We start from the raw sequence: 26,525 nt of genomic DNA, 5'->3' as shown, positions 1-26,525 counted from the left end.
TAAATGTAATAGGGTCACTTTGGCACTTTGAAAATACGGGTATTCTCACCAGAAGTCTCGCTTCTCCAGCAACTCAAACCCCATAAATATGTATCTCTAATAAATGTTAAATATATTTCCTGCACAAGTGCCTGGATCGACTGTGCTGGCAAAAACGCGGGCTGTTTCGACGATTTTGAGGCATTTGACGCCAATGCCTTTTCACACAAAAAAATAAGTGAAAAGGCATTGACAAACATGCCTTAAAAATGGGTGAAAACGGCCCACAATTGAATATGCAGGGGGGTAAATTCGATAGCTCCGAAATTGCCGGAGCTAATTGAATACCCCCCTAGTCTGTAATACCGCAGAAAGTGCATGAAGCCAGTGCCTTGTACGGACACCTCCACTTAATCTGTGACATCATGATGCCACTCATAGGGGGCAGTGCAGCCATCTCTTGGAAGTAGAGCACTGCATGGAGCATTCCTTGGACGTTCCAGGTGGCTCTGCAGCAGTGTTACTGGCTACAGGATACCATTCCAGGCACCCTGCAAGCCACATGCAGGTTCCTGGAAGCAACAATGGTGCCGTCCCTATGGCCCCGTGCCCTTTGAGATGGCACTACTCACACACCCCAAGTTATAGCCCTGCATGGAGCACAGCTAAGTGAGAGAGCAGTCTGACATTATAGATAAATGCACTGCATTCAGTTGAGAGCACTGCATTGAATTCAGTGGGTAGAATCCAATTACCCACAAAGGGTGAGAGTTGCTGTTGCAGCAGGATGTAAACACCGGCAACAGCACTCAGATTCGCACCCCTTTGCGGCCCATTCTATTGCCGGACTCACTTATAGAAGAATGTGGTGACTTGCGCCCTTCTAGCTGCTGCTTAGATCCACTCACAAGAGCACCAAACTCGTTGGAAACATATATACAAAACAATGGAGAGCGATCCTTAAGCGCTGCTAGATGATCCCAACAGTTCCTGATGACCTGATATGGGTGGAAGAATAAAATCAATCAACCAGTGAACACTGTACTGTAATCACTGTATGGGAACCTTTGAACTCACCATAACTCAGTGAGATGCGTTCACGTAAAGGTTTCTTTGATTGGTCGTAGTTTAATTTCCACCAATAGCCACATATAAGCACATATGAAATGACACTCACCTGGGCTTAAAGGCCCTATATGCACAAAAAGGTTTCTTTCATCCACGTATTTTCAAGCAGGCAGACGTGACCAAAGGTGTCTGAGGAAGGAAGACATTCCGAAACGCGTTGGTGTTCTGGAGATCCCCTGATTGCTGGTGTTCACTCCAACTTACCCTATTGATTGGAAGCCTTTTTTTCGCTAAACATCTGAGAGGGAACGCCCCATCTTACTCGTGTCCTGGGAACGGTATGGTGAGGAGTTTTTTTCTTAAAAGGAGTCTTCCATATACACTTCGGGTTTAGAGTGGAACAAAACATCTCCCAGCTTAATCAGGAGGAACTATTTTACTTGTATGTCTTTATGGACTATCTTTTATGGACGAATAAATTGTTTTTATGAACCTTTGGTCACGTCTGCCTGCTTGAAAATACGTGGATGAAAGAAACCTTTTTGTGCATATAGGGCCTTTAAGCCCAGGTGAGTGTCATTTCATATGTGCTTATATGTGGCTATTGGTGGAAATTAAACTACGACCAATCAAAGAAACCTTTACGTGAACGCATCTCACTGAGTTATGGTGAGTTCAAAGGTTCCCATACAGTGATTACAGTACAGTGTTCACTGGTTGATTGATTTTATTCTTCCACCCATATCGATAATATACAGGTTATCAGGAACTGTTGGGATCATCTAGCAGCGCTTAAGGATCGCTCTCCATTGTTTTGTCTATTGCCGGACTCGCACACTTGTGCTCGAAACACTATGGGGTTGCGAACAAAATTTGCGTGTCAGTGGTACGGTAAATGCAGAATACAGCCACACTTCCTCGCACCTGCAATGAATAATTGGATTTCCCCAAAGTGCATAAGTCGTGTAACTCGCCATGTGAAAAGGATACAGATGGCAAAATGAAACATTATTTTCCTCTATCACATAAGGGAATATAATGAATAGCATACCGGAGATATAGAATATTTTGACCAATTATTTGAGTATTTTAAATTTGTTGGAAGTAAATCCTTCAATACAGAATGTGGTAAGACAAATTTAACATTAATGACATCTATGTACTTTAGTGTATTAGTATTAATAATAATAATAATAATACTAATAATAATAATATTATTATTATTATTATTATTCATAACTCCAGTTAGTTTTACAACTGAAGATATAAAGTTTTATTTACAATTTCTTAAAATCTTCATTTGGTTTTAATTTTTTAAAGATATGTTTTAAGTGTCTTATTCTGATGCAGCCACATACTAGATCAGGGGTGGACAACCGGTCAGAGGCAAAGAGCCAGAAAAGATCTGTAGTCAAGGGTAAGAGCCACTAGCAGTCGCAAAAATAGAGGCGTGGCCTAGTTGACACAAAGCCACACCCCATTTTTGTGCGCACACCTATCGGTAGGACGTTTGTATGACCTTGTGTCATAAACCCGTTTTTAGTCATGTTCTACAGTGCCACATAAATATAATGCCCCAGTACAGTGACACGTACATATAAAAACGCCAAGAAAAGGGGGCCTCCACAGTGCCAGATACATACATGCCCCCAGTGTCAGATACACATGCCCCCACAGTGCCAGATACATATATGCCCCCTGTGCCAGATACAGATATCCCCCCACAATGCCAGATACATATATGTCGCACAGTGCCAGGTACACATATGCCCCCAGTGCCAGATACACATGTCCCCACAGTGCAAGATACATATATGCCTCCAGTGCCAAATACACATGTCCCCACAGTGCCAGATACATATATTCCGACACCGGCATTGCCACAGCCAGGTAAATTGTGGCAGTTGGAATCCCAACAGAAGCCCAGTATTCCCACTCGGGTGGTGTTCCACGCCACCACTCTAGGGGCACCTGTCCCAAAGCTTGGTGAGTGCAATGAGTCAATGAGGGGACTCGCTGCGCTCACTGCCGGGATTCCGGCGTCAGTCTCCTGACTGCCGGGATCCCGACCGCCGGTATTTCAGCATAGCCTGCCTCTTTAGGGAGACTTGCAGGTTCCTGTTTATCCTCTCCACACAGAGGGGACTGCATTCCACACTACAGTATGTTGCTTCACATCACAGGTACACACAATCTTATGCTACAGTGCATCCAATAAACCTATAGGCAGTGTTAATCTGTTTATCTTAAGCGCTGGTGATGGCATCGTTGTGGTCCATACCCCAGGATATATTTATTGATGAATGTTACTAAAACAATGTCCTATATGTCAACAATATATATATAGAAAATTCCACTAATACCAACAAATAAATATATAAGTAGTATTCTGCAGGGCAAGTGATCTTTTACCTCACATGCATGAGGCCAGTGTGAGCCAGTATGGTGGCGTCCTCTGGGGCACAAACATTTATGCTTATAATGAAAGATATTGGGCAAGAAGATTGAACTAGTAACATAGTAACGTAGTTAATGAGGTTGAAAAGAGGCGTTCAACCTATATTCTGTATTGAGCTGTGCACATTATAATGCACCAGCTGAAGTAATGGTTTCATACCAATTGACAACTTTATTTCGTACAACTCCCAGATATTAATTTGTTTTTAAATGCATTTACAGAGTCCGCCATTATTACCTTCTCTGGCAGGGAGTTCCAAATCCTTATTGCCCTTACGTTGAAGAACCCTTTCCCACGTTGTGTACGGAATTTTCTCTCCTCTAGCCTCAGCGAGTGCCCACGTGTCCTATACAGAGTTCTATTAATAAACAGAAACTGTATATGATTGAGTTCATCTTAATGTAATAAAACCTACACCTTGTAGGACTGCATTGCGGAAGTGCAGTCCACAACCCTTTCAGTCTTCAAAATGCAGTGCTAGTGAGGTCAGTGTAGAACACTTTGTTATGAGTCAGTATCAGCCATATGGAGAATTGGGCATTATATTGATTGTAAATTAATATTTTTACAGTGTTTATTAATGAATGTAAATTGAAGTGGAAGTACTTTTTCTGCAGAGTAAAAATTACATACAGTACCACCCATGGAAAGTAGGATAAATGTTGCCATTTGGTAGCCAAGATATAAGGAAACAAGGCTGAATATTTGATTGGAATTAGCAAGAAAATAACACATTCTTTTTCTCAGAAACAAATAATCACATGTAACATAATGGCTTTTGCATTAGTATATAGCTTGCTTTTATGCTTGTTATTTAAATAAAGTGCTGGAATTTGGAAATCATGAGTGCCATCTGGCACTACATATTTTTAAAATGAATAGAACATCTGCCATTGAAGGCGTTGAGTTCAGCAATACATGTAAGTGATTTAATGGAATACATCTTGGGGTGTACCCCATGATTGCAGATGCCGGTACTTGCCCATTTGAAAGTACATGTCACAAATGTCAGATGATTTACACTTCAAAAAGCAATGTATGTTCTTCAGCAGTCATTTCAAAGCATTCTACAAGTGTATGTGCACACATCTGAATTCTTGTTTTACATGTAGTTTGCAAATGAAAATAAAAACACCAAATCACTGTTTTACCAAATTAAATGAATTACTAATTTATTCATTTTTTTCTCATAGTGGGGGAGGTGCACTGAGCTTTGAAGAGTGATAAAGTGGAGAGAGATAGAGGGATCTATGTATTAAACCTCAGAAAGAGATAAAGTATCAGCCAATCAGCTCTTAACTGCCATGTTACAGGTTGTGTTTGAAAAATGAGTTAGGAACTTATTGGTTGGTAGTTTATCTCTCTCTACTTTATCTCTTTCCAAGGCTTCGTTCATCTGCCCCAGTGTGTGTAAACCTCATCTGACTGCACAAGTTAATAATATACCATGCTCCCAGGCCCACCTTGTCAATGGTTACATATAAATTGACATAAAGGCAAGTACCAAAAAAAAATGTTGTTCAGAGAGAAGTATGCCATAAAGGCTCATTAAAAAAAAAACCTTTGTACCTATGCAAGTAAAATGAAAGCAGACAGCAGTGCAGTGGTATGTGTAGATGTGTCTGATAGCTGAGAATTCATTTGAATCATTCAGGAGGCTGAAAAACAAATATTGTTGATAAAGCACATGAGTGGAAGTAATTGTGGACATCACCAGGATGGAAGGCTACAATGTTGTCTATAGAGCTTTGCATTGTCAAGGATTTTATTCATTTGACAAATAATTTGGACTGGTTAAAAGCTGAACATCTTTAGAACTTGTTTACTTAATGCATTCAGGTTCCAGCTTCCCCAGATCGCATACTCTTGAGAGGAGAAGGACCCAGAGCTCTCTGCGCTGCTGAGGAACTTTCTCCAACCATCACATGATGATGACTTGCACGATGAACCCTGTTCTATTCACTCAAGTTCCTGCACTTAAAGCAGCAACAGGCATACATTGAAAGAGACTCATAATGTTTCACACAATGCAGGACTATCCCATTAACTGTTTATTGTGTTAATCATTTTGTTCATACCTGTACAGGTATTTTATTGGAATTTTAGAGACAAATAGGTATCTAATAGTCACAGAGGCTAATCTTGTGTTATCCGTGCTGGATATATGTGAAACAAAAGTGTACTGGCAACAGAATCAATTATATCAAACCCTGCCCTAGTTTCGGTACACAGTGTAGCATAAGCATGGTAAAGCACCTGCTGCTACACACAGCAGAGGCAACCATTCCATGGACTGATCTGGTACTCATAACAAATACAGATTGTCTTGGAATTAGTGGCATCACGCCTCACTAATCACTACTTCCTAGAAATTGGCTGTTTTCTCATAAAAATTGATTCCAAACCTAAAATGTCTGCCTCGTTACATGTGTAAGTAACAGGTACACTTTATATTGCTAGTCACACTATATTGTCTCACAAAAGCTCATGGAATGTGCTGGTCAAGGAAAGCTGTCTTCTTATCTATTATACATTTTTTTTTAAATATGACAATATCAATAGATCAATGTTGCTGTCTGTGTATGTAACTATTTAGATGTGTTGACCATAGAAAGGGAAGACAAATATACAGAAGCAGCAGCCAATTAATAATAAATAAATAAATAAATAAATAAAAATAATAATAAAAAAAAATATATATATATATATATACATATACTGTATATCTCATAATATTATTAACCAACTAACAACATGAAAACAGCATGTTGCAAAAAAATGTAGGTAAACATAAGACTTCCCACAAAAGGTTGGCCAGAGAGCACTAAACGTTTTTAGAACGCACTATACTGCATCTACCCCTTTGTCCTCTAGGTTTATAGTCATGGTCCAAACATTGAAATCTCACACTTGCCCTAGAGAGTAAATCTCTATTTTTAAGAATGCATCTCCTGCTAACAAACAGAAACAGACCAGTACAACAACAGATCTTGGGGTAAATGTATGAAGCAGTGATAAGACTGGAGAAGTGAGCCAGTGGAGAAGCTGCCCATGGCAACCAATCAGCTGCTCTGTATAATTTTATAGTATGCAAATTATACATGTTATTTCAATGCTGATTGGTTGCCATGGGCAACTTCTCCACTGGCTCACGTCTCCACTTTTATCACTGCTTCATATATTTACCCCCTTATGCTTGAAGGCATCAACCATACCAATTGTTACTTTAATGTGACTACCCATTATATAGTGTATAGCTATGGACAGGAAACCTAAGTATATTAAAACTCCCTGCAAATACCGAAACCCCATGTGTGCTGAAGGCCAGTGACATCAATCTAAGCTCTGTGATGGTAATAGTCTTTATGGAATCAAGTTACATGATAGTTCATAACATATGCAATTTGTACAATGGGCTCCAGTAACCATTCTAAAAATGTAGTAAAATGCAGATACCTTGCTGTATGAACATCATTCAGTTGCTCTTTGCATCATTTATAAGAAGAGATAGACTAGCCTGATGTGATAAACAGGGGGAATACTTTTACACCAACACTGCAAAAAAAGAAAACAGTTCATCACAGGAAAAAAAAAAGACTATTATGGGGCAGCAACATCATTGCTGTGTAATCCAATAAAAAAAATCAAACACCACTGGTGAATACAAAACTAACCCTGTCTACAGTGATAATCCATACTCTCTTCTCTGTGGCCACTGATCATGAATACATAAACTACTACTGATGCTTATCACTAGCCGTGCCATGCCTGGTGCTGCCCAGGGTGGTGTCACAAGGAAGAATAAAATAACACATTAAAACATGTTTAGGACCTCTACAGATGAAGCCATAAACTTGTTTGGCACTATCTGCTTCCTCCCCATGGCAGGAGGGTATGTTGCCCACAAAAGGGGAGTGTGCCAGCCTGGGGCATAGCCAGAACTTTGTGGGCCCCATAGCAACATACAGAAGGTTCATGTGCTTCTAGTGAGACTCCACAGCATTTGTTTATTTTAGGCCCCATAATAGTTCCCCAGTGCATTTTCTGAACCATAGTAGTGCCCTAATTCACGTCATATCACATTGTAGGGCTGCCAGTACACATTATGCAAAAAAGTACCCCCGATTCTCGTTATAACATACATTGTTCCTTGTTCATATTATTCCACATTACAGTGCCCCCAGCTCATATTATGCCACACACTATAGTGCCTCCTGTTCACATTATGCCACACTGTAGTGTATCCAGTTCATATTATGACACACTTTAGTACCTCCAGTTCATATTATGCCACACTTTAGTGTCTCCCGTTCATATTATGCCACATTATAGTGCCTACCCTTTATATTTGGTACATTACATTGCCCCAGTTAATATTATGTAACATTATAATGCCCTCCAGTTAATTTTATACCACATTACAATGAGCAGGTACGGGGTATACCAAGATATATTGCAGATCCTAAGGCAAAAGTTTGTTAGGGCACCAATGTATCACCCAATGGTGAAAAATGTATATAACGCATGTAACCTTTGCATAGCAACTGCACTCCCTGCACCTATGAGCTACGCCCTTGGGTTCCAGCCCTGTGCTCCCCTTGCCCAGTCCAGCAGCCACTCACCAGCAATTTCCCTGCATTTTAGCCATCTTGATTATCAGCTTCCCCTTCGTATTGACTGCTCATGATTGGGTGCTGGAGAACTTCCTGGATAAGTCACCTGACACTGCATCAAGCCCCACCTCCCTCATAGTAAGGTAGATCTAATAGCTGCCTCCCGTTATGCTTTTTTTGGTGCGGGATTATAGGCCACAGTCGGGAGCGGTTTAAGCGAGGAGAGGACCCGTGTGCAGACTCCTCTCTGTGGGTCCCCTCCTCTCTGCGGCGCCATAGACTCTGTACATGCGCAAGTCTCTGGAAACATGGCGCCTGCTGTGTTGCTGGAGACTAATCTCCAGTGCAGGTCTACGACAGCATGTGCGGATCCCTGGAAAACTGCCCACCGCACCATTTTCCAAGGGATTTCTCCGGCATCAGCAGCAGTGCCGACGCAGGACTCCAGAGAGGTAAGTAATTAAATATGTGTGCAACATTCATTATAGACACACCTGACCACCAGCTCCAGGCAGTTTCTTACTATCACAGAGGGGAGGCTGGGCTCATAATAGGTGGAACTATTATAAAAAAAAAAAAGATTAATAAGTTGTATTCTTAAATCATATAGTCTTATTTTAAATCCCAATAAAAAAATTGTGTATTGTTTACAGTGTAGATACCCAATTACTCCAATGACAACAAATATGGTATTTCTATTGGGTTGCAAGCCGAATAATATGTTAAATAGTGCATATATTATAATAAAGATTATAGAGGTAATCAGGGAATATGGGGACCTCAAAACATTGCAGGGTTGAAGCCAAACACTCATCTGCAGTTGAACATGCCTGGTTTACTCTGTAAGTATCCTTTTATTCTGTTTACATAATACAGTATTTTGCATGTAACACAATAGATTTAAGATTTTGAGATATAAAGCATGGACACACTTGGTATACTTTTTTCAAATACCTGTATTTGTTTTGTCGCTTAATAATAATTGTCACCGTTTACTTTATATAAATTGCCAAATCCATTAAAAAAGTTATAGGATCAAATTTCTGACAATTCTGTCAATTCAAGTGCAACATGATAAAATAAGCATTCTGGGACTCATTTCCTGGTAGTAAAAACTTGCACTGTACTAGTAAAATCAGGAGTCCTAACATTATTGTTCAGAAATGATTTAACTGTTGCAAATGAATGCAAAGTGCACCATCTGTAGGTTTTTAGTATGTATTGCAAGCCAACAAGATGTCCTTAATTAACTTACAGACTTGGTTGTGAGCATCATTTGATTTGCTCATGTCCTAAACTAGGACTCAGTTTTTTGTTGCGTGTTGCCGTTGTTTGTAAAGTTTTATTTGTAAAGTTTTGACTAACAATTTGAGGTGTCAGCCTTTTCCATAATTTCATACTTCACTCAAGGCTTTCCTTACTAGGATCCCCTTAGACCAGCAAACCTTTAATTTATGGATTCAGGTTTCATCACATTACTTGGCTTTTTATTTGGTGGCCTGGTTCCAATGTTTAGGCAAATAACAGGTGGACTGCTTTCACTTTTCACTGGTAACATAGATACACTTGGGAAATACATGGTCGAGTCACATTATTATGATCACCTCCTATATTTGACGTCGGCAATGCATAGCCTATGAAGTACGTCACGTGTCGTGCGCTGGCTTATATAATGATAGGCCATCTGCACACATATCACTGGTTGCTGTCATAGGTAAAAGGAGCGATTTATCAGAGTTGCAAAAAAGATGATTATAAGCTTTCGGGCCAAGGGTGGCAGTATTTCTGAAACAGCGCACTTTGTGAACTGTTCGCATTTTGCTGTGGTGAAGATGTATCGTGACTGGACGAATGGCACCATTGCGAATAACCATTGTGGAAACTGTGGAGCTTCACGTGCCATTGATCTGAGAGGTGAACATTGGCAATGAAGGTGCGTGAGGACCAACCAACACACTACAGTAGAGCAGCTCACCGTCATAATGTACCTGGGCCAACCTACCAGAACCTTGGGGGTAATTCCAAGTTGATCGCAGCAGGACATTTTTTAGCAGTTGGGCAAAACCATGTGCACTGCAGGGGAGGCAGATATAACATTTGCAGAGAGAGTTAGATTTGGGTGGGTTATTTTGTTTTTGTGCAGGGTAAATACTGGCTGCTTTATTTTTACACTGCAATTTAGATTGCAGATTGAACACACCACACCCAAATCTAACTCTCTCTGCACATGTTATATCTGCCTCCCCTGCAGTGCACATGGTTTTGCCCAACTGCTAAAAAATGTCCTGCTGCGATCAACTTGGAATTACCCCCCTTATTAAGTCACTCCCAGCCCATCTAGCTGCTGTCAATGCTGCACACGGTGGATATTCTGGCTACTTTAGCTGGTGGTCATAATAATGTGACTTGACCGTGTATAAATATACTTACCTCCACAGTTTATCTTTGGAAACTGTACCATTTATGGTCCTGATTTAACAATATAGGTCCAGATATTTAACAAAGTTTGGATATTTACAAAGGTGATGATAACTGACCTAGCTTCCAAGGAGGTCTTGTAATTTTTTACTATACTATATACCTGCTCATGTTAGTAAAGTCACTTGGGTTTTTGTAACCATGTAAATGTTTCTTTAAATTGGATCAACTATTGTACCATAGTACTGCTGTAACCTGGAGCATAAAAGATGGCTTATCCTTTGGGATGTGAGTGCATGGGTTAATGATGAGCTTTCACGCCATGGCCAAGATCTCTTTTTCACAATGAAAACTCTGGGCTTCACACAAGTCATTCCTTCTGCTACACATAAAAGAGGAATTAATCTTGTCTTCTAGATTGGGCTAGAAGTGCCGCATCTAAAAATAAACCCAGTTACGTGGTTAGACTATCACTCAATTTGGTTCTCGATCGCTGCCCCTTGAAATAGAGCTTTGCCCATGGAGTTGACTAGGTATCGTCTAAGGAGGCTAGGTATTGACTGCCCAGGCTTTTGCAGCAATCTGGCTATCCCTGAGTTATTGCGTTCCTGTGAAGATCATTGTTCCCTAGTCTGTTACTATAATAGGGATGTGATGGCTGTAATGGATATTATCACCCCTGTGTATATACGACCCTGTATAGCACACCGCCAAGCTCCTTGGTTTGACAATAGTGTAAAGCTAGGTATACACTGTCAGATTTTTTGGGGTCAGGAAATTGTAGGCACCAATATCTGAGCTACACACTGAAAGACTTTTTTTTTATATAAGTTACCAATTTCTGCCACATCGCACTGCATTTGCATATGTCCGCCCACAAGGAGGATAATATAGTGACAGGTAAACAGAGAAAATACGGGCAGATTATTGAGAATGCACACACACTGGTAGATATCGGGAGATTGAGGCCGAGATTTTTGGTTTTGGACGACAAATCCGAAAATCTATAATTTGTGTGTGTGGGCAAGATTTTCAGAAATATCACTGAAATGATTGTTCGTACACGCTATACAGTAACTTTGGTCATTCTTACGACTATTGGAAAATTGGCCCAATAATTGTGTAGTGCAGAGGTTCCCAAACGTGGTCCTCAAGGCACCCCAACAGTCCAGGATTTAGGTATATCCATAGCTCAGCACAGATGGTTAAATCAAATTGACTGATCTGCTAAATAAGTTACCTGTGGCAATGCATGGATACATTTTAAAACCTGGACCGTTGGGGTGCCTTGAGGACCGCGTTTGGGAACCTCTGGTGTAGTGTGTACCTTTCTTTAGTGAATGCAAAAAAAGGGTCGTAAACATTAACGACTATGGAGGAACACAAACCTGGTAGAGAATAAGTTAAAAATAATCAAATATATTGGAGAATATCAATCCACAATCACCCGTAAGATATCGAGTTCCCATCAGCTTTTCCATACAGTGGGGATGCTTCGTAAACCAGCATGCCTACAGCTTGATGAATCCCTCTGCCAGTCAAGATGCAATGAGTTTGTAAACCTTGCAGATAAAGTACGGGATGCCGGCGGTCAGAAGAGCGATGCCAGAATCCCGACACCTGTCAGAATCTTGTATGGGTTTATGCCGGGGTGGGCTAGGGTTAGACTGAGGGGGGGTGTTAGGCACCAAGGGGGGGGGGGGGGGGCTAGTGTTAGGCTTCAGGGGTGGGAGGGTTAGGCATAGGCTATGAGTAGGGAGGGATTATGCGAGTTGGGGATTGCCAGTGTCAGTATTCTGAACGCCAGCATCCTCACTAACGGGATCTCGTATCCAGTCACTTAAGGTTATTGATCTATGAATAAATGTAATTAAAGTGGGTAATTGCTCTATATATAGATTCAAAATGGGGAATTCAGATGGTTTTAGCAGCGCCCTGTGTCTGATGGAGCAAATCAATTGTTACTCCAATCAGGAGCACATACGACGTGTGCCCATTATTTCTGCCCGCCCAATCCTGAGATCGCCTTTTTGCACAGTTGTCCTGTCGTGCCCAATAGTTTTTCCGTGTTTAGCCATTTTGCGCGACTAAACCCAGTACATTTTGGTGTGATCAGTGTGAAAAACAATGGGCACATAAGTGTTATTCGATATGCAATTAGGGTCGCCTATCCAACAATTGGATTCCCCCCATAATGTTTACCTACAGTGCATCCGGAAAGTGTTCACAGTGCTTCACTTTTTCCACATTTTGTTATGTTACAGCTTTATTCTAAAATGGAATAAATTAATTTTTCCCTCAAAATTCTACACACAATACCCCATAATGACAACATGAAAAAAGTTTTTTTGAGATTTTTGCTAATTTATTAAAAATAAAAACTAAGAAATTACATGTACATAAGTATTCACAGCCTTTGCCATGAAGCTGAAAATTGAGCTCAGTTGCATCATGTTTCCACTGATCATCCTTGAGATGTTCCTACAGCTTAATTGGAGTCCACCTGTGGTAAATTCAGTTGATTGGACATGATTTGGAAAGGAACACACCTGTCTATATAAGGTCCCACACTTGACAGTGTATGTCTAGCACAAACCAAGCATGAACTCAAAGGAATTGTCTGTAGTCCTCAGAGTCAGGATTGTCTCGAGGCACAAATCTGTGTAAAAAGCACATGGAGATTGCCAAAATGCACCTGAAGGACTCTCAGACCATGAAAAACAAAATTCTCTGCTCTGATGAGACAAAGATTGAACTCTTTGGCGTGAATGCCAGGAGGAAACCAGGCACCGCTCATCACCAGGCCAATACCATCCCTACAGTGAAGCATGGTGGTGGCAGCATCATGCTGTGGGGATGTTTTTCAGCAGCAGGAACTGGGAGACTAGTCAGGATAGAGGGAAAGAGGAATGCAGCAATGTACAGAGACATTCTGGATGAAAACGTGCTCCAAAGCGCTCTTGACCTCAGACTGGGGTGACAGTTCATCTTTCAGCAGGACAACAACCCTAAGCACACAGTCAAGATATCAAAGGGGTGGCTTCAGGACAACTATGTGAATGTCCTTGAGTTGCCCAGCCAGAGCCCAGACTTGAATCCAATCGAACATCTCTGGAGAGATCTGAAAATGGCTGTGCACCGACACTTCCCATCCAACCTGATAGAGCTTGAGAGGTGCTGCAAAGAGGAATGGGCGACACTGCCCAAAGATAGGTGTGCCAAGCTTGCGGCATCATGTTCAAAAAGACTTTGTAATTGCTGCCAAAGGTGCATCAACAAAGTATTTAGCAAAGGCTGTGAATTCTTATGTATATGTGATTTTTATTTTTTTATTTTTAATAAATTTGCAAAAATCTAAAAAAAAAACCTTTTTCACATCGTCATTATGGGGTATTGTGTGTAGAATTTTGAGGGAAAAATAAATTTATTCCATTTTGGAATAAGGCTGTAACATAACAAAATGTGGAAAAAGTGAAGCGCTGTGAATACTTTACGGATGCACTGTATATGAAAGCCAAGATAGTGCACTTTGAATGACATCTCATTTACTAACATTTGTTTGTTGGAGGTTTTCTAAAAGGGAAGATTGATGAATTAGAAGTGATACTGATTTGGTATAATGAATCTTAACTGGGATAAATTGCATGTCTAGGAGGGGTTTGGAAATTAAATCAACAGATTAGTTAGTAAAAGTGCAATGTCAGCCACATATAGAAAGACCTTGCATTCGGACGAATCAGCCTATACCCCTGAAATGTGTAAATAGGGCCTAATTCAGTAAGGGTTACAAATTATGCTGATTAGCAGAATTTGCAATACTTTGGATCGCATGCTGGGGGCAGCCCATCGCTGGGCAAGGCCATCCAGCATGCTGACCGGTGCCTCCCTCCGTTCAACAAGCAGAAATTGCGAACGAATCGCAATTTCTGTGTGTTAGCAGAAACTAAGGATGGCTCCTGCCGCCATGTTAACGATCACGGCGGCTGTGTGTCACATCAGCCACCGTGATTATGCCCCAGTTCGTGCTGCACTGCCCCCACAACACTCTGTTTCCTTCCTGGAAACGGAGCGTTGCACACCCCGCGACCGCCTCTGCCTGTCAATCAAACCCCCAAAGAAAATGCGGGCACATTTGCAGAATGAGCGCTGCGCATGCGCCCGCATCTTTCTCTCAATATTTGCGGTTGGATCACACAGTGTGATCCAACATGAATTTGGCCCATAGTCCCTTGCCAGGTGTTTCATAGGTCCCATCCTGATCGCATTGGCTGCGAACGCCTCTGCCTGTGGTGGGGAAATGGGGGCGTGTCGGCGGAGTTTACGGTTTGGCTGTGTGTCGTCACACGCAGCCGCTCTGATCGAAAAAATGGCAGCAGGACTCCTGCCATCGCAGCCAGGCTGCGCCGGCAGGAGGCATCCACAGTTTCTGCGACCATGCTGTAATTGCGGCACGATCGCAATTACAGCATGATCGCAGAGGGTGGGCATTGTTTAGCATGCTGGGTGACCTTACCCTGCGATGGGCAACCCCCAGCTTGCGATTGTAGATTCTACTAAAAAGCAGCATCTACAATCCTTACTGAATAAGGTCCTTAATGTTTAAATCTTTTCTCCAGAAACCCATTATCCAAGCAGTTTCAGAACACAGAAAGGCTGCAAAGATAAGTAAATTGTAGAGTGACAGCAATAGTTAAGCTTATTATACTTCAGTCATGGTGCTGAAGGGTTTCAGAAAAAAGTCTTACCCGAAAACTTTTAGCTGACATCAATTCTGCATAATCTCAAGCCTGTGTAGCAGGTGAGTTACAGCAGGGGTGGCCAAACAGTCGATCGCGATCGACTGGTCGATTGCGGACATGCAACCAGTCGATCGCGATCCTCCGCCCAGCCACCCGAAGCCGCGCCTCTCCTGCCTGCCGCCCTGCCCCTCTGTCTGGTCTCTGGCAGTGACGGCAGAGTGTATGGCTCAAATCAGGTGCCGGTTCGTTAGCCAATGAGAGCTCACGGACCGGCGCCTGATTTGAGACATACACGCTGGCTGCCGTCACCGCCGGAGATCAGACTGAAAAGCAGGGCGGCAGGCAGGAGAAGCGCTGCGCTGCGCTCGCCTCACAGTAACGGTGAGCTCTACTATGGGGGCATATCTGGCATTGTGGGCACATGGCTCAGTGGGGGCATATCTGGCAATGTGGGTCATATGTGGCACTGTGGGGGCATATCTGGCTCTGCGGGCACATGGCACTGTGGGGGCATATCTGGCACTGTGGGCACATGGCACTGTGGGGGCATATGTATAATCTGGCACTGTGGGGTCATATCTGGCACTGTGGGGTCATATCTGGCACTGTGGGCACATGGCACTGTGGGGGCATATCTGGCACTGTGGGGGCATATCTGGCACTGTGGGGGCATATCTATAATCTGGCACTGTGGGGGCATATCTAGCACTGTGGGCACATGGCACTGTGGGGGCATATCTGTATCTGGCACTGTGGGGGCATATCTGGCACTATGGGCACATGGCACTGTGGGGGCATGTGTGTATCCGGCACTGTGGGAGCATATGTGTTTGAGGTTTTTACCTGTGGGGGCCAATGTGTTATTTCGTGTGAGGCTATCATTACACTCTGTGCAGCAAGGATACGTCCCTTTTTTTGTTATACCATGCCCACTTTTTGTTATACCATGCCCACTTTTTGTTATGCCACGCCCCTTTTTTGTGCGCGCTATTATTCCTCCTAGGTAGATCACAAAAGCTTTTTAGCTTTCAAAGTAGATCGCCGACTCCAAAAGTCTGGCCACCCCTTAGTTACAGGGTAGGATGGGCTTTTGTCCTGATCTCCAGACAGCACTGTGATATGGAATTTTTATTGGTTCGTGTATACCTTTTATCCTTGTGTGCAATAAGTTTCTGGATGTGCAGTACACAGGTAGAGTAGACACAATCTGATTGCCTGGTCGTAAACTCAAACTGTAATCTCTGACTAAAATTCTTGGGAAATGTCAAGGCACAGAACCATATATACAGTAAGCAGCAATGCACACCGAAGAATTCAGCATGTTCATTTCTTTTATGAACTCATTATTGTGCTCAACAGAGGCCACTGGAGAGCCATGATCTTCTACAACTACAAGAGCGTGGTCTGCGACAGCAGGAGAGTTTTGACCGACTGCAAGCTGCTTTTAGGGTAGAAGCACCATCCAAACCACTGTAACATAGTAACATAGTATCTGAGGTTGAAAAAAGACAATTGTCCATCGAGTTCAACCTATTTGTGGTGTCCTATGCATGATGATTTGACTAAAATTTCTGACCGATGCTGCTGTCAGCCATTGCATTTTATCCCTATTTATAGTAACTATAATGCATGACTATGCACCATACCCCTGGATATCCTTATCCATTAGGAATTTATCTAACCCATTCTTAAAGGTGTTGACAGATTCCGCCATTACAACTCCCTCGGGCAGGGAATTCCAAACACGTATTGTCCTTACCGTGAAAAAGCCTTTACGCCGTATTGTGCGGAATCTCCTTTCCTCTAACCTGAGCGAGTGTCCACGAGTCCTCTGTGTTGATCTAACCAAAAACAGGTCCCGCGCAAGCTCTGTGTATTGTCCCCTTATATATTTGTAGATGTTGATCATATCCCCTCTTAGTCTCCGCTTTTCCAATGTAAACATGCCTAGTCTTTCAAGCCTTTCCTTGTATTCCATCGTCTCCATGCCCTTAATTAGTTTGGTCGCCCTCCTCTGTACCTTTTCAAGCTCCAGGATATCCTTTTTGTAGTACGGTGCCCAGAACTGTACACAGTATTCAAGGTGTGGCCTCACTAGTGATTTATATAACGGGAGTATAATACTCTCGTCCCTAGCATCAATACCCCGTTTTATGCATGCTAATATCTTATTAGCCTTCTTTGCTGCAGTCCTACTTTGGGTACTACTGCTTAGCTTGCTATCTATGAGGACACCTAAGTCCTTTTCCAGTACAGAATCCCCTAATTTTACCCCATTTAGTAGGTAGGTGTAATGTTTGTTCTTGTTACCACAGTGCATTACCTTACACTTGTCTGTGTTGAAGCGCATTCTCCATTTGGCTGCCCATGCTTCTAATTTAACTAAGTCGTTCTGAAGAGACTCGGCATCCTCCTCTGTATTTATAGCCTTACACAATTTGGTATCATCTGCAAAAATTGACACCATGCTCTCTAGACCTTCTGTTAGGTCGTTAATGAAAATATTGAACAATAGCGGCCCTAATACTGAGCCTTGCGGCACACCACTTAGCACTTCAGTCCAAGTTGAAAAAGATCCATTAACCACAACGCGCTGCTTCCTATTATCTAACCAGTTTTTGACCCAAGTGCATATTGTGCTTCCTAGCCCTGATTCTTGTAGCTTGTATATAAGTCTCATGTGTGGTACAGTATCGAACGCTTTGGCAAAGTCTAAAAAGATTACATCCACGTCTTTACCCTGATCTAGGTTTGCGCTTACTGTTTCATAAAAGCCAAGTAAGTTGGTTTGACAGGATCTGTCCTTCATAAACCTATGTTGATTCCTTTTAATGACCTTATTGGTTTCAAGGAACTTCTGAATACTATCTCTTAGAATACCTTCCAATACTTTCCCCACTATAGATGTAAGACTAACTGGTCTATAATTACCTGGTTCAGCTTTACTTCCCTTTTTGAATATAGGCACTACTTCCGCTATACGCCAGTCTTTGGGAACCATACCTGATATAACTGAATCCTCAAAGATCAAAGATAGCGGTTTTGCCAGTTCAGAGTGAAGCTCCATTAGAACCCTTGGATGAATACCATCGGGCCCTGGTGATTTATTAATCTTTAAATGTTTTAATCGGTCACAGACTACTTCCTCCACTGTGTTTGAGTTGTTTGCAGAATTTCAGTGCAGGAGATGGGGCGGCAGACCTGTGTCTGCCATCACTTAGGACAATGTGCTGCCATGCGGGCCATAGGTGAGGTGGATGCCAGGGTGACCTCCATCTCATCTGGAACCATCCACTTAATACTCCACAAAATGCTTGGCCTGAGCAGAAGGAAGCTCAGGTGACTTGGTGCCGCAACATGCTGGCCAGGCTTGATGGCATTCACTCAAACTTTGTCTGGGAGATCATCATTGGCGATAAATTTTGGATCTAAAGTTTTGACCCTGAGATCAAACAACAGTCAGCCCAGTTGACCCCAGTTGGAGGTGCGTCACTGCAGAAGTTCCAACGTGAGCACAGCATGGCCAAGCAGATGATGGCTGTTGTTGTGGCCAAAACTGGTCATGTAGCTACAGTACCACTTGTATATCAACGCACCATCACTGGGGACTGGTACACCAACTAATGCCTGCCGCAAGTGCTGGAAGCCATTTCAAGGTGCATCCAATAACTTACACTCATGGTGCTCTTTTCCATCATGACAATGCACCTACCCACAAGTAAAAGAAAGAGTATTTCCAGCACACCAAGAAATATCAGTAATAAGACATGATTATATAACCAGACCCAGAGTGGGTGTTATTATCATGTAGCGTTAGGGACCACCAGTATCAGAAGCCTTGCCGAGGCCTGGTGGCTTAACCATATCTTTGCAGATATATGCATCTAATGGGCCCTACACACCCGGCGATGTGCCGCCGAGATGCCCGACGGCCAATACAGCCGATCGGTGACCCGTCAGCGCGAGGGGGGGAGTGACGGGGGAGTGAAGATTCTTCACTCCCCCCCGTCACCCGGTTCCATAGCAGTGCATGCTAATATGGATGAGATTGTCCATAGTGGCTTGCATGCATAAGCGACCCGGCACCAACTATGAATGAGTGCGGGGCCGCGCATCATTCATTGTTGGTGCCTACACACTGAACGATATGAACGAGTTCTCGTTCATTAATTAACGAGAACGTTCATATCGTTCAGTTATATCTTTAAGTGTGTAGGGCCCATAAGTGTTCAAGTCTCATTGCTTGGTGTGCTGGGAATTTTTTTTTATTTTTCTTGTTTAAAATGACCCCTTCCTTTCATGCATCTGGAAAGTATTACTAAATTGATTGAACAGCTACCATTTTATATTACCTGCCCACAAGTTCGAGCAAGTGGTGGATTTTCTGGCATGTAAACGCATCAAGGAGCTTGGTCATCCACCATACAGTCCAGACCTGGACCCCTGTGACTTCTGCAAATTCCCACAAATAAAGCGCCAGATGCGTGAGATTCATTTTGAGTAACTGGAATCTGCAGTGGAAACATTCATCCAGCATGCAGAAGACATACCTGCTTCAGACTGCTCCAGCTGCTTCACCAAGTGGTTTGAGCACATGCAACTTTGCAAAGACTCCTTTGGTGAATACTTTCAAAAAATGCAATGTTCACCTTGTAAATACAGTATAATACGTTTTGTGTATCCAGGAACTTAATGCTCACCCTCATATATAGTCATTTTGGGGCAGATATATCAAGGCAAATTTCATGATTTTTTTTTAATAGAACTTTACACATGGTTTTCATGATAATCCCTTAAAAACCCAATTTATACACCCATCTTACTTTCATATTAGCTAAACTTAACACCGTCCTCCCTAGTTACTGCCTCACCCATTTTCACATGATCACTTGATATCTTTAACTTTTTATATCCAAGTATATCAATAAAATGAATTAAACTTTTTTTCCCGAAATAATCAGATAACATTTGCTAAAAAGTAAAAGTTTCTGTACCATGGTCTTTATTCGGGCTCGTTAGCAAACAAAAAAAATTATCAATTGGGCAAAACCATGTGCACTGCAGGTTGGGCAGATGTAACGTGCAGAGAGAGTTAGCTTTGGGTGGGGTGTGTTCAAACTGAAATCTAAATTGCAGTGTGGAAATTAAGCAGGCAGTATTTACCATGCACAAAAACAATATAACCCACCCAAATCTAACTCTCTCTTCACGTTACATCTGCCTCACCTGCAGTGCAACATAGGCCCTCATTCTGAGTTGATCACTCGCTAGCTACTTTTAGCAGCCGTGCAAACGCATAGTCGCCACCCACGGGGGAGTGTATTTTCGCTTTGCAAGTGTGTGAACGCCTTTGCAGCCGAGCTCTGCAAAAACATATTGCGCAGTTTTAGAGTAGCTCTGGACTTACTCAGCCCTTGCGATCACTTCAGTCTTTTTGGTCCAGGAATTGACGTCAGACACCCGCCCTGCAAACGCCTGGACACGCCTGTTGACACCCATAAACATCCCTCTTTCTGTCAATCACCTTGCGATCGGCTGTGCGAATAGATTCTCCGTTAAAACCATCACCCGGCTACGATCCGCTTTGTACCCGTACGACACGCTTGCGCATTGCGGGGCATACACTGCGAAAAATGGCAGCGAGCGATCAACTCAGAATGACCCCCATGGTGTTGCCTAATTGCTAACTTTTTTTGTTTGCTAACAAATCTGAATAACCCCCCATGTCCTTAATTTTTTTTTTAATATAATAGTTTTGAAACATTTTAAAGAATACTTATGTTTATTAAATTGTAATCACCTTACTATAAATGTTTTTTGCGGTCTTATGTTGAGGAGATTTTGACAGTTTTCTACTTATCACAGGAACATATACTTTTTGAATTTTAATTCACTTTGATACATTTTGGTGAAAAGCCGTTTATTATAGTCACAATAAAAGTGGTAATTTTCACATGAAAAATGTAATTAATAATACATCTGCCTCTTAGACGTTTGCTAACTGTAAACGAAATGAATACTGGAGATCAACTTTTATGCCCTGATACTTTAAAATTCTAGCCCAGCTAACTTTAATAATTCCAATTGTAGCATATCAAATATGATAACTAAACAGATAAAAATGATAAGAACATGTTATTCCAAATGATTTCAGAAATATCATTAACTCTATGATGAGTCCTTATGAACCCAAACCTGTGGGTTCATCAAGTGATACACAAAATTAGTCTATTACACACTGCGTACAGTACTGGAATGATGGTTAGTTGCTTCTGCCTTGCATAGACATAAACTTGTATGTGGCATAATTAGGTAATTAAACTTGTTTATTATAGTTTTGCTGGTGTTACATAGTAAGGTTGAAAAAATAAATGGCCATCATAGTCAACATTTCATAAACTCCAGCTGTGTTGATCAATATGAAGACACAATGAAACGCACAGGATGAGATTTGCCAATTTAGCCTATATAAATATATTGCTGTGTTTGACATCTAGCCCCCGTTTTAGTGTTACCCTCGGTCCAATTTAACTTGATTGTAATGCTTAATGGTAAACATTTTCTAACACTGGAGTTTTGGATTCTTTGTCCTTGAGGGCAAAGGATTGCAGCAACCGAGGTGACATTCAGTATTATATTATAATTTATTGAACAAATTAGTTATTACGAAATATTATTTTAAAGAATAATTATTTTGAGACAGAATTGAGCTAATTGACTTATTTCTTATTTGACACTATTAGTAAGAGTTTGTAAACTGTCTGACCCAATGTAACATTCTTACTGTCTATCTTCCTCAGTCTTGGTACTTGGGTTAGCAGCCTGACCTACCTCCCATCCACTGGAACCAGCAGACAGAAAGTGAGAGTCTCTGCGAAGCTTCAGGTCCACAGGACAACAGCTCAAAGCATCTCTTTGCAAAAATATTCTTTCCATGAATGAGAGAAATGCCTGCAGTGGTCAGTGGGAGATGAGGAATAAGAATAATCTGTCATCTTTTGATGGGTCGTTCTCTTCAGAAGACAGGCACGGGGCTGGTGTTCCTGCATCATGGATTATTGGAAAAAATATATCTATATGATTTTATTATCCTATCATTCTTAGCCCATTCACAAAAGGGTTGAATGTCCAACCAGCAAGAAGGAGGAAGAACTAAGATCTTCCTGGATATACTTTATTATTATTATTATTATTATTATTAATGTTATTATGCAAATGATATACCTTCATTGTTTATTTACTCTATTCTGCTCCATCCCAGAAAAGCTTATCCTGTTTTTGGCTGAAGGACTTTGGCTTATGAAAGCTTGGCATTAGGGAGGGATACACAAAATATTGTGGAATGCACCTTAACCTTCTCTTTGGGTCTTATTCATAATTGCAGTGTACCTATTGAACCACATACACATTTGCAAGTGAATTAGCACTCACCTTTTTGAGACAAATTAATGATATAATGTATATGTGACTGTCAGAGAAATAGAGGGTAGTCATACATCTCCAAGTCATTTCCAGTCTGTTGATAGGCCATAGAATATTTTGTGCAATCTCACTATAAAAACTCAGCTTGTTATGTTTAAGTCTGAAATGCCTAAACAGCATTACATAATGAAGATATATATGCGTGTGAGCAGAAAAATAGGCCCTCTCTCTTTAAAACCAGAGACTGGTGCCCAAGTCAAAATAGTAATTCAAATATTATCAGCCAGTACTCATGACATGCACAGAAAATAAACTTTATTTCCATGTTTTGAGACCAATCCAGGATCTTTTTACACACTCTTCTTTGCATGTCAAGAGTGATGCCTGATATTTCTATAATCTCAGATATCTCAAATATTATGCATGAGGTTTTTTTTTATATGATTTATAATCTACATGTGCGCAAATGTATATGTGTTTCCATAGAGCAAATGTGTTAACATCTGTATATGCTGTTGCAAGTTTGTATATATAAATATATATATATATATATATATATATATATATATATACATATACACACACATGCAATGTTGTCAAATCTGACTTGCAGTGACTTGCGTACTTTCCAAGTTTTCATATATGCAAAAAGAGGGCCGTTACCATGAATAGTGCATGGCATTTATATATAAACATAAATTTAGGTAGACGTTGCTGAAAGGCTGACTTGGAGGACTAGATTTTACAGGTGTGTTCATTTGGACAATATTACTTGATATCCAGTGCTATCATATTTTATGACCCTAAAAACGTAATGATTCTGTCTCCAGTCTGTTTTTGGACGGGTGCTCATTTTGAGGACTAACCAAACTGGCCATCCCAAACATATTATCTGTTTCAAGCACACTTGCACTCACGTCAATAAAAGATAGAACAGGTATACTTTTTATATTTATGACATTAAAACATCCTATTCTGTATTCAAATTGAATTAGTGCATTTTTAAGTTTAGTTCAAAACACATACTGTACCTCTAATTATTTTATGTCAAGGGAAATGAGTAAGGAGCTCAGTTATTTTATTGCACATTGTTGGTGATAAAAGTTAAGAATTGAGAGAAAAGTCGATTTATTTTCTCCAAAACAATTAATACACTCACTAAAGTACAGTCAGTGTATACATACTGTACACATTTGCAAGTGAATCAGCACTCACCTTTTAATGTATATGTGACTGTGAGATAAATGGAGAGTAGTCATTTCAGCTCTAATCATGACAATTGGGGTCTGGTTAGTCAGGGAAGGTTGTGGCCTCCTCAGAAGAAATGGAGATGATGTGATCAGATCAGCGCCAATACAAGCGGGAAGAACATGGACTAAATTGACCCTATTTTCCATTTGAGCGTTTTGACAGAAACGAGTATGGCCGATACAAGCAGTCACAAAACATATACTAGGAGATGTATTAAGCCAAGTTAGAGATAGATAAAGTGGATAAATTGTCCAAAGCAACCAATCAGCATAATCTATGACATGACAGAAGCTGAGTGGGTGCTTTGGGCAACTACTACACTTTAGCTCTCTCCAAGCCTTGAATCATCTCCCGTCCAGTGAGGCGTGCCGTCAAGCGAATGTGATAATTAAGATAAGTCCTCTGGAGCTATGGGCGTTTAATGAGCCAGTTACAACCTCTCAATCCTTTCCCACAATTGTGTGTGTAATTGGGTAGGTTAGTGCTGCTGTATGCCTACTTTCTCCAGACATTAGAAGCCAGTCAAATAAAACAACTTACCATTAATGTCATAGACATTAAAACTCATAGTACTCTCCAAATTGTTGGGATAAAACTTTATAATAGGCGCAAAGAGGAAATCTGGGCAATATAATAGGGAAATTTGGGTGGTATGGAAGATGTGTCTAGCATCTCAAGTCACTGCAGTAATAAAGGTGTGTTTACATAGTTTATATGTTTGTGTGTGTACATATATGTTGCAACCATGTGTCTGTGTATATGTAGAGCCGGATTTGTGAAAAGACTTGTAGTATAAATTGACACTAATCAATCATATGTATTGTGTTATATCGGTATATTATGGCATGAGTTGGATTGGAGAGGTGTGGATAATGCAATTGTAAAATGATCCTTCAGTTACAGAAAAAACAAATCCGGCTCTAAATATGATGTATATGTGTATATATTCAGTATGCAGATGTTTTAAGTACATGTATATATACAAATATACCCAAATTCATACATACATTGAAAGCAGGATAAATGTACTGATATGTAAATTACATACACTACTCAAGTCAGCCCCTCAAGTATAAAACGTAATTTGAAAAATAAATGTAAGTACTAAACAGAAGTTATCAGCCACGTTACAGAGTAAACTGCATGGTGCTTCTTCCTGCAATCTACCCCACTACTTGCACTCATCCTTCAGGCTTGTGGCTGAAGACCTGCATGGCAGATTTAAAAATGGCACTAATCCCATTAAAAGTTAAGATGAGAGAGTGCATTATTTTATACTTCATCCCTCCCTCTCTGCCATGTATAAATAGTCTGTTTTAAAGGGGATTAAAAAAATAAAATAAAAAAATAATAATACATACTTAGTAATTAAGCAGCATGTCTGCTCAGTTCTATTATGGGTTTTTACTGCTCCATGTGGTATTGGTATCTCTTCAGCTGACCCACGCTTAACACCCAAAAAACCCTAAATCCTCAAAGAGCTCTCTGCAAATGGTCAGCTAAAATCTGGTCCATCATCAGGCTGCTTTCTACTTCTAGATAGTGATGTCATTGCTTGGGTTGTCACATACAAAATAGCAGTATTGTAAAATAAAACAAAATGACTTTAGGGATTTTGAGGTGGCGAGGAAAGTGTCAATAATTTCTGTGGGACCATCACAAAAATCTGATATGGGGTCTGCTGCATTTTAAGATGTTGTATGGAAGGGTTAACCGAAAACCATAATATAAAAAAAACACTATAGCGTACAAACGTAAAGTATCCTATGAAGCAAAATAGTATATATATATATATATATATATATATAAATATATATATATATATATATATAGCATTAAATATGTACAAATTATCTTTTTTTTCCCTTATTTGCACGGAATTTTCTATCACATTATGTGCCTTGCCTTCTGATAAATGATGAAATAACCACTTGCTCATTTGCTGCATGCTCTGACTTCAGTATACAGGAAATATGAAATGTGTACAGACATTAAACAGTTAATAATTTCTGATTCCTTATTATTTTGTTAATGGATTTGTAATTGATTATTTTGGTTTTCTTTTTTCATCCTTTATGTCGTTTTCTGTTGCATTCCTAATTTCCCTTGTTCTGTATATGTATCCATAGAGAGGCTGTTAAACATTAACACTGCAGGGAGCAGCACACATTATGTGACATGCCCCCAATTAATAATTATTAATAACAATCTGTTTCACTCTATAATGTAACAGTTGATTATCCAGCTGGTGGCCCAGGGGCTGGGAGCAGACCCAAGGTGTATGGTGGCACCCTTATTAATCTCCATAGAATTTATTGTGTGACCCATGTGCATAATTTAAATTACAAATTTATGGCCTTCAAAACATTGCATAACATTGATGTAGAAAAATGAGTGTAAACAGCACTTAGCAGAGTAGTAAAAGTATTGTAGAGGCTTTGAAAGAACTTATAGTGTGGAAACACATAAAAGAATGTAATAAAATTCTATGTATGATGCCTGTCACAAATATATCAGCTGGCCATGATTTGGGTTCATTCTGTACCTTCTCTATGTTTTTTTATTTATTTCATGGGC

At 40.7% G+C, this 26,525-nt stretch overlaps 1 protein-coding gene across 3 annotated transcripts in view; it reads left to right on the top strand.

Moving 5' to 3' along the window:
• The window catches only part of NFIC (nuclear factor I C), a 380,967-nt gene extending 355,011 nt beyond the window's left edge, over positions 1-25,956 (top strand). For 2 of the 3 annotated variants that reach the window (XM_063915491.1, XM_063915481.1), the window contains exons 11-12: positions 16,635-16,724; positions 22,076-25,956. In XM_063915491.1, the coding sequence (XP_063771561.1) occupies positions 16,635-16,724; positions 22,076-22,093 (108 nt within the window). In that variant the 3' untranslated portion in view covers positions 22,094-25,956. The remainder of the gene's footprint in view (positions 1-16,634; positions 16,725-22,075) is intronic. The other variant, XM_063915499.1, reaches the window with a different exon arrangement.
• Positions 25,957-26,525: the final 569 nt, after the last annotated feature.

The sequence above is a fragment of the Pseudophryne corroboree genome, chromosome 1 (assembly GCF_028390025.1).
Source record: "Pseudophryne corroboree isolate aPseCor3 chromosome 1, aPseCor3.hap2, whole genome shotgun sequence".
Taxonomy (NCBI): Eukaryota; Metazoa; Chordata; class Amphibia; order Anura; family Myobatrachidae; genus Pseudophryne; species Pseudophryne corroboree.
Note: the sequence above shows the minus strand (reverse complement) of the source record. Positions and strands in the feature narration are given on the sequence as shown.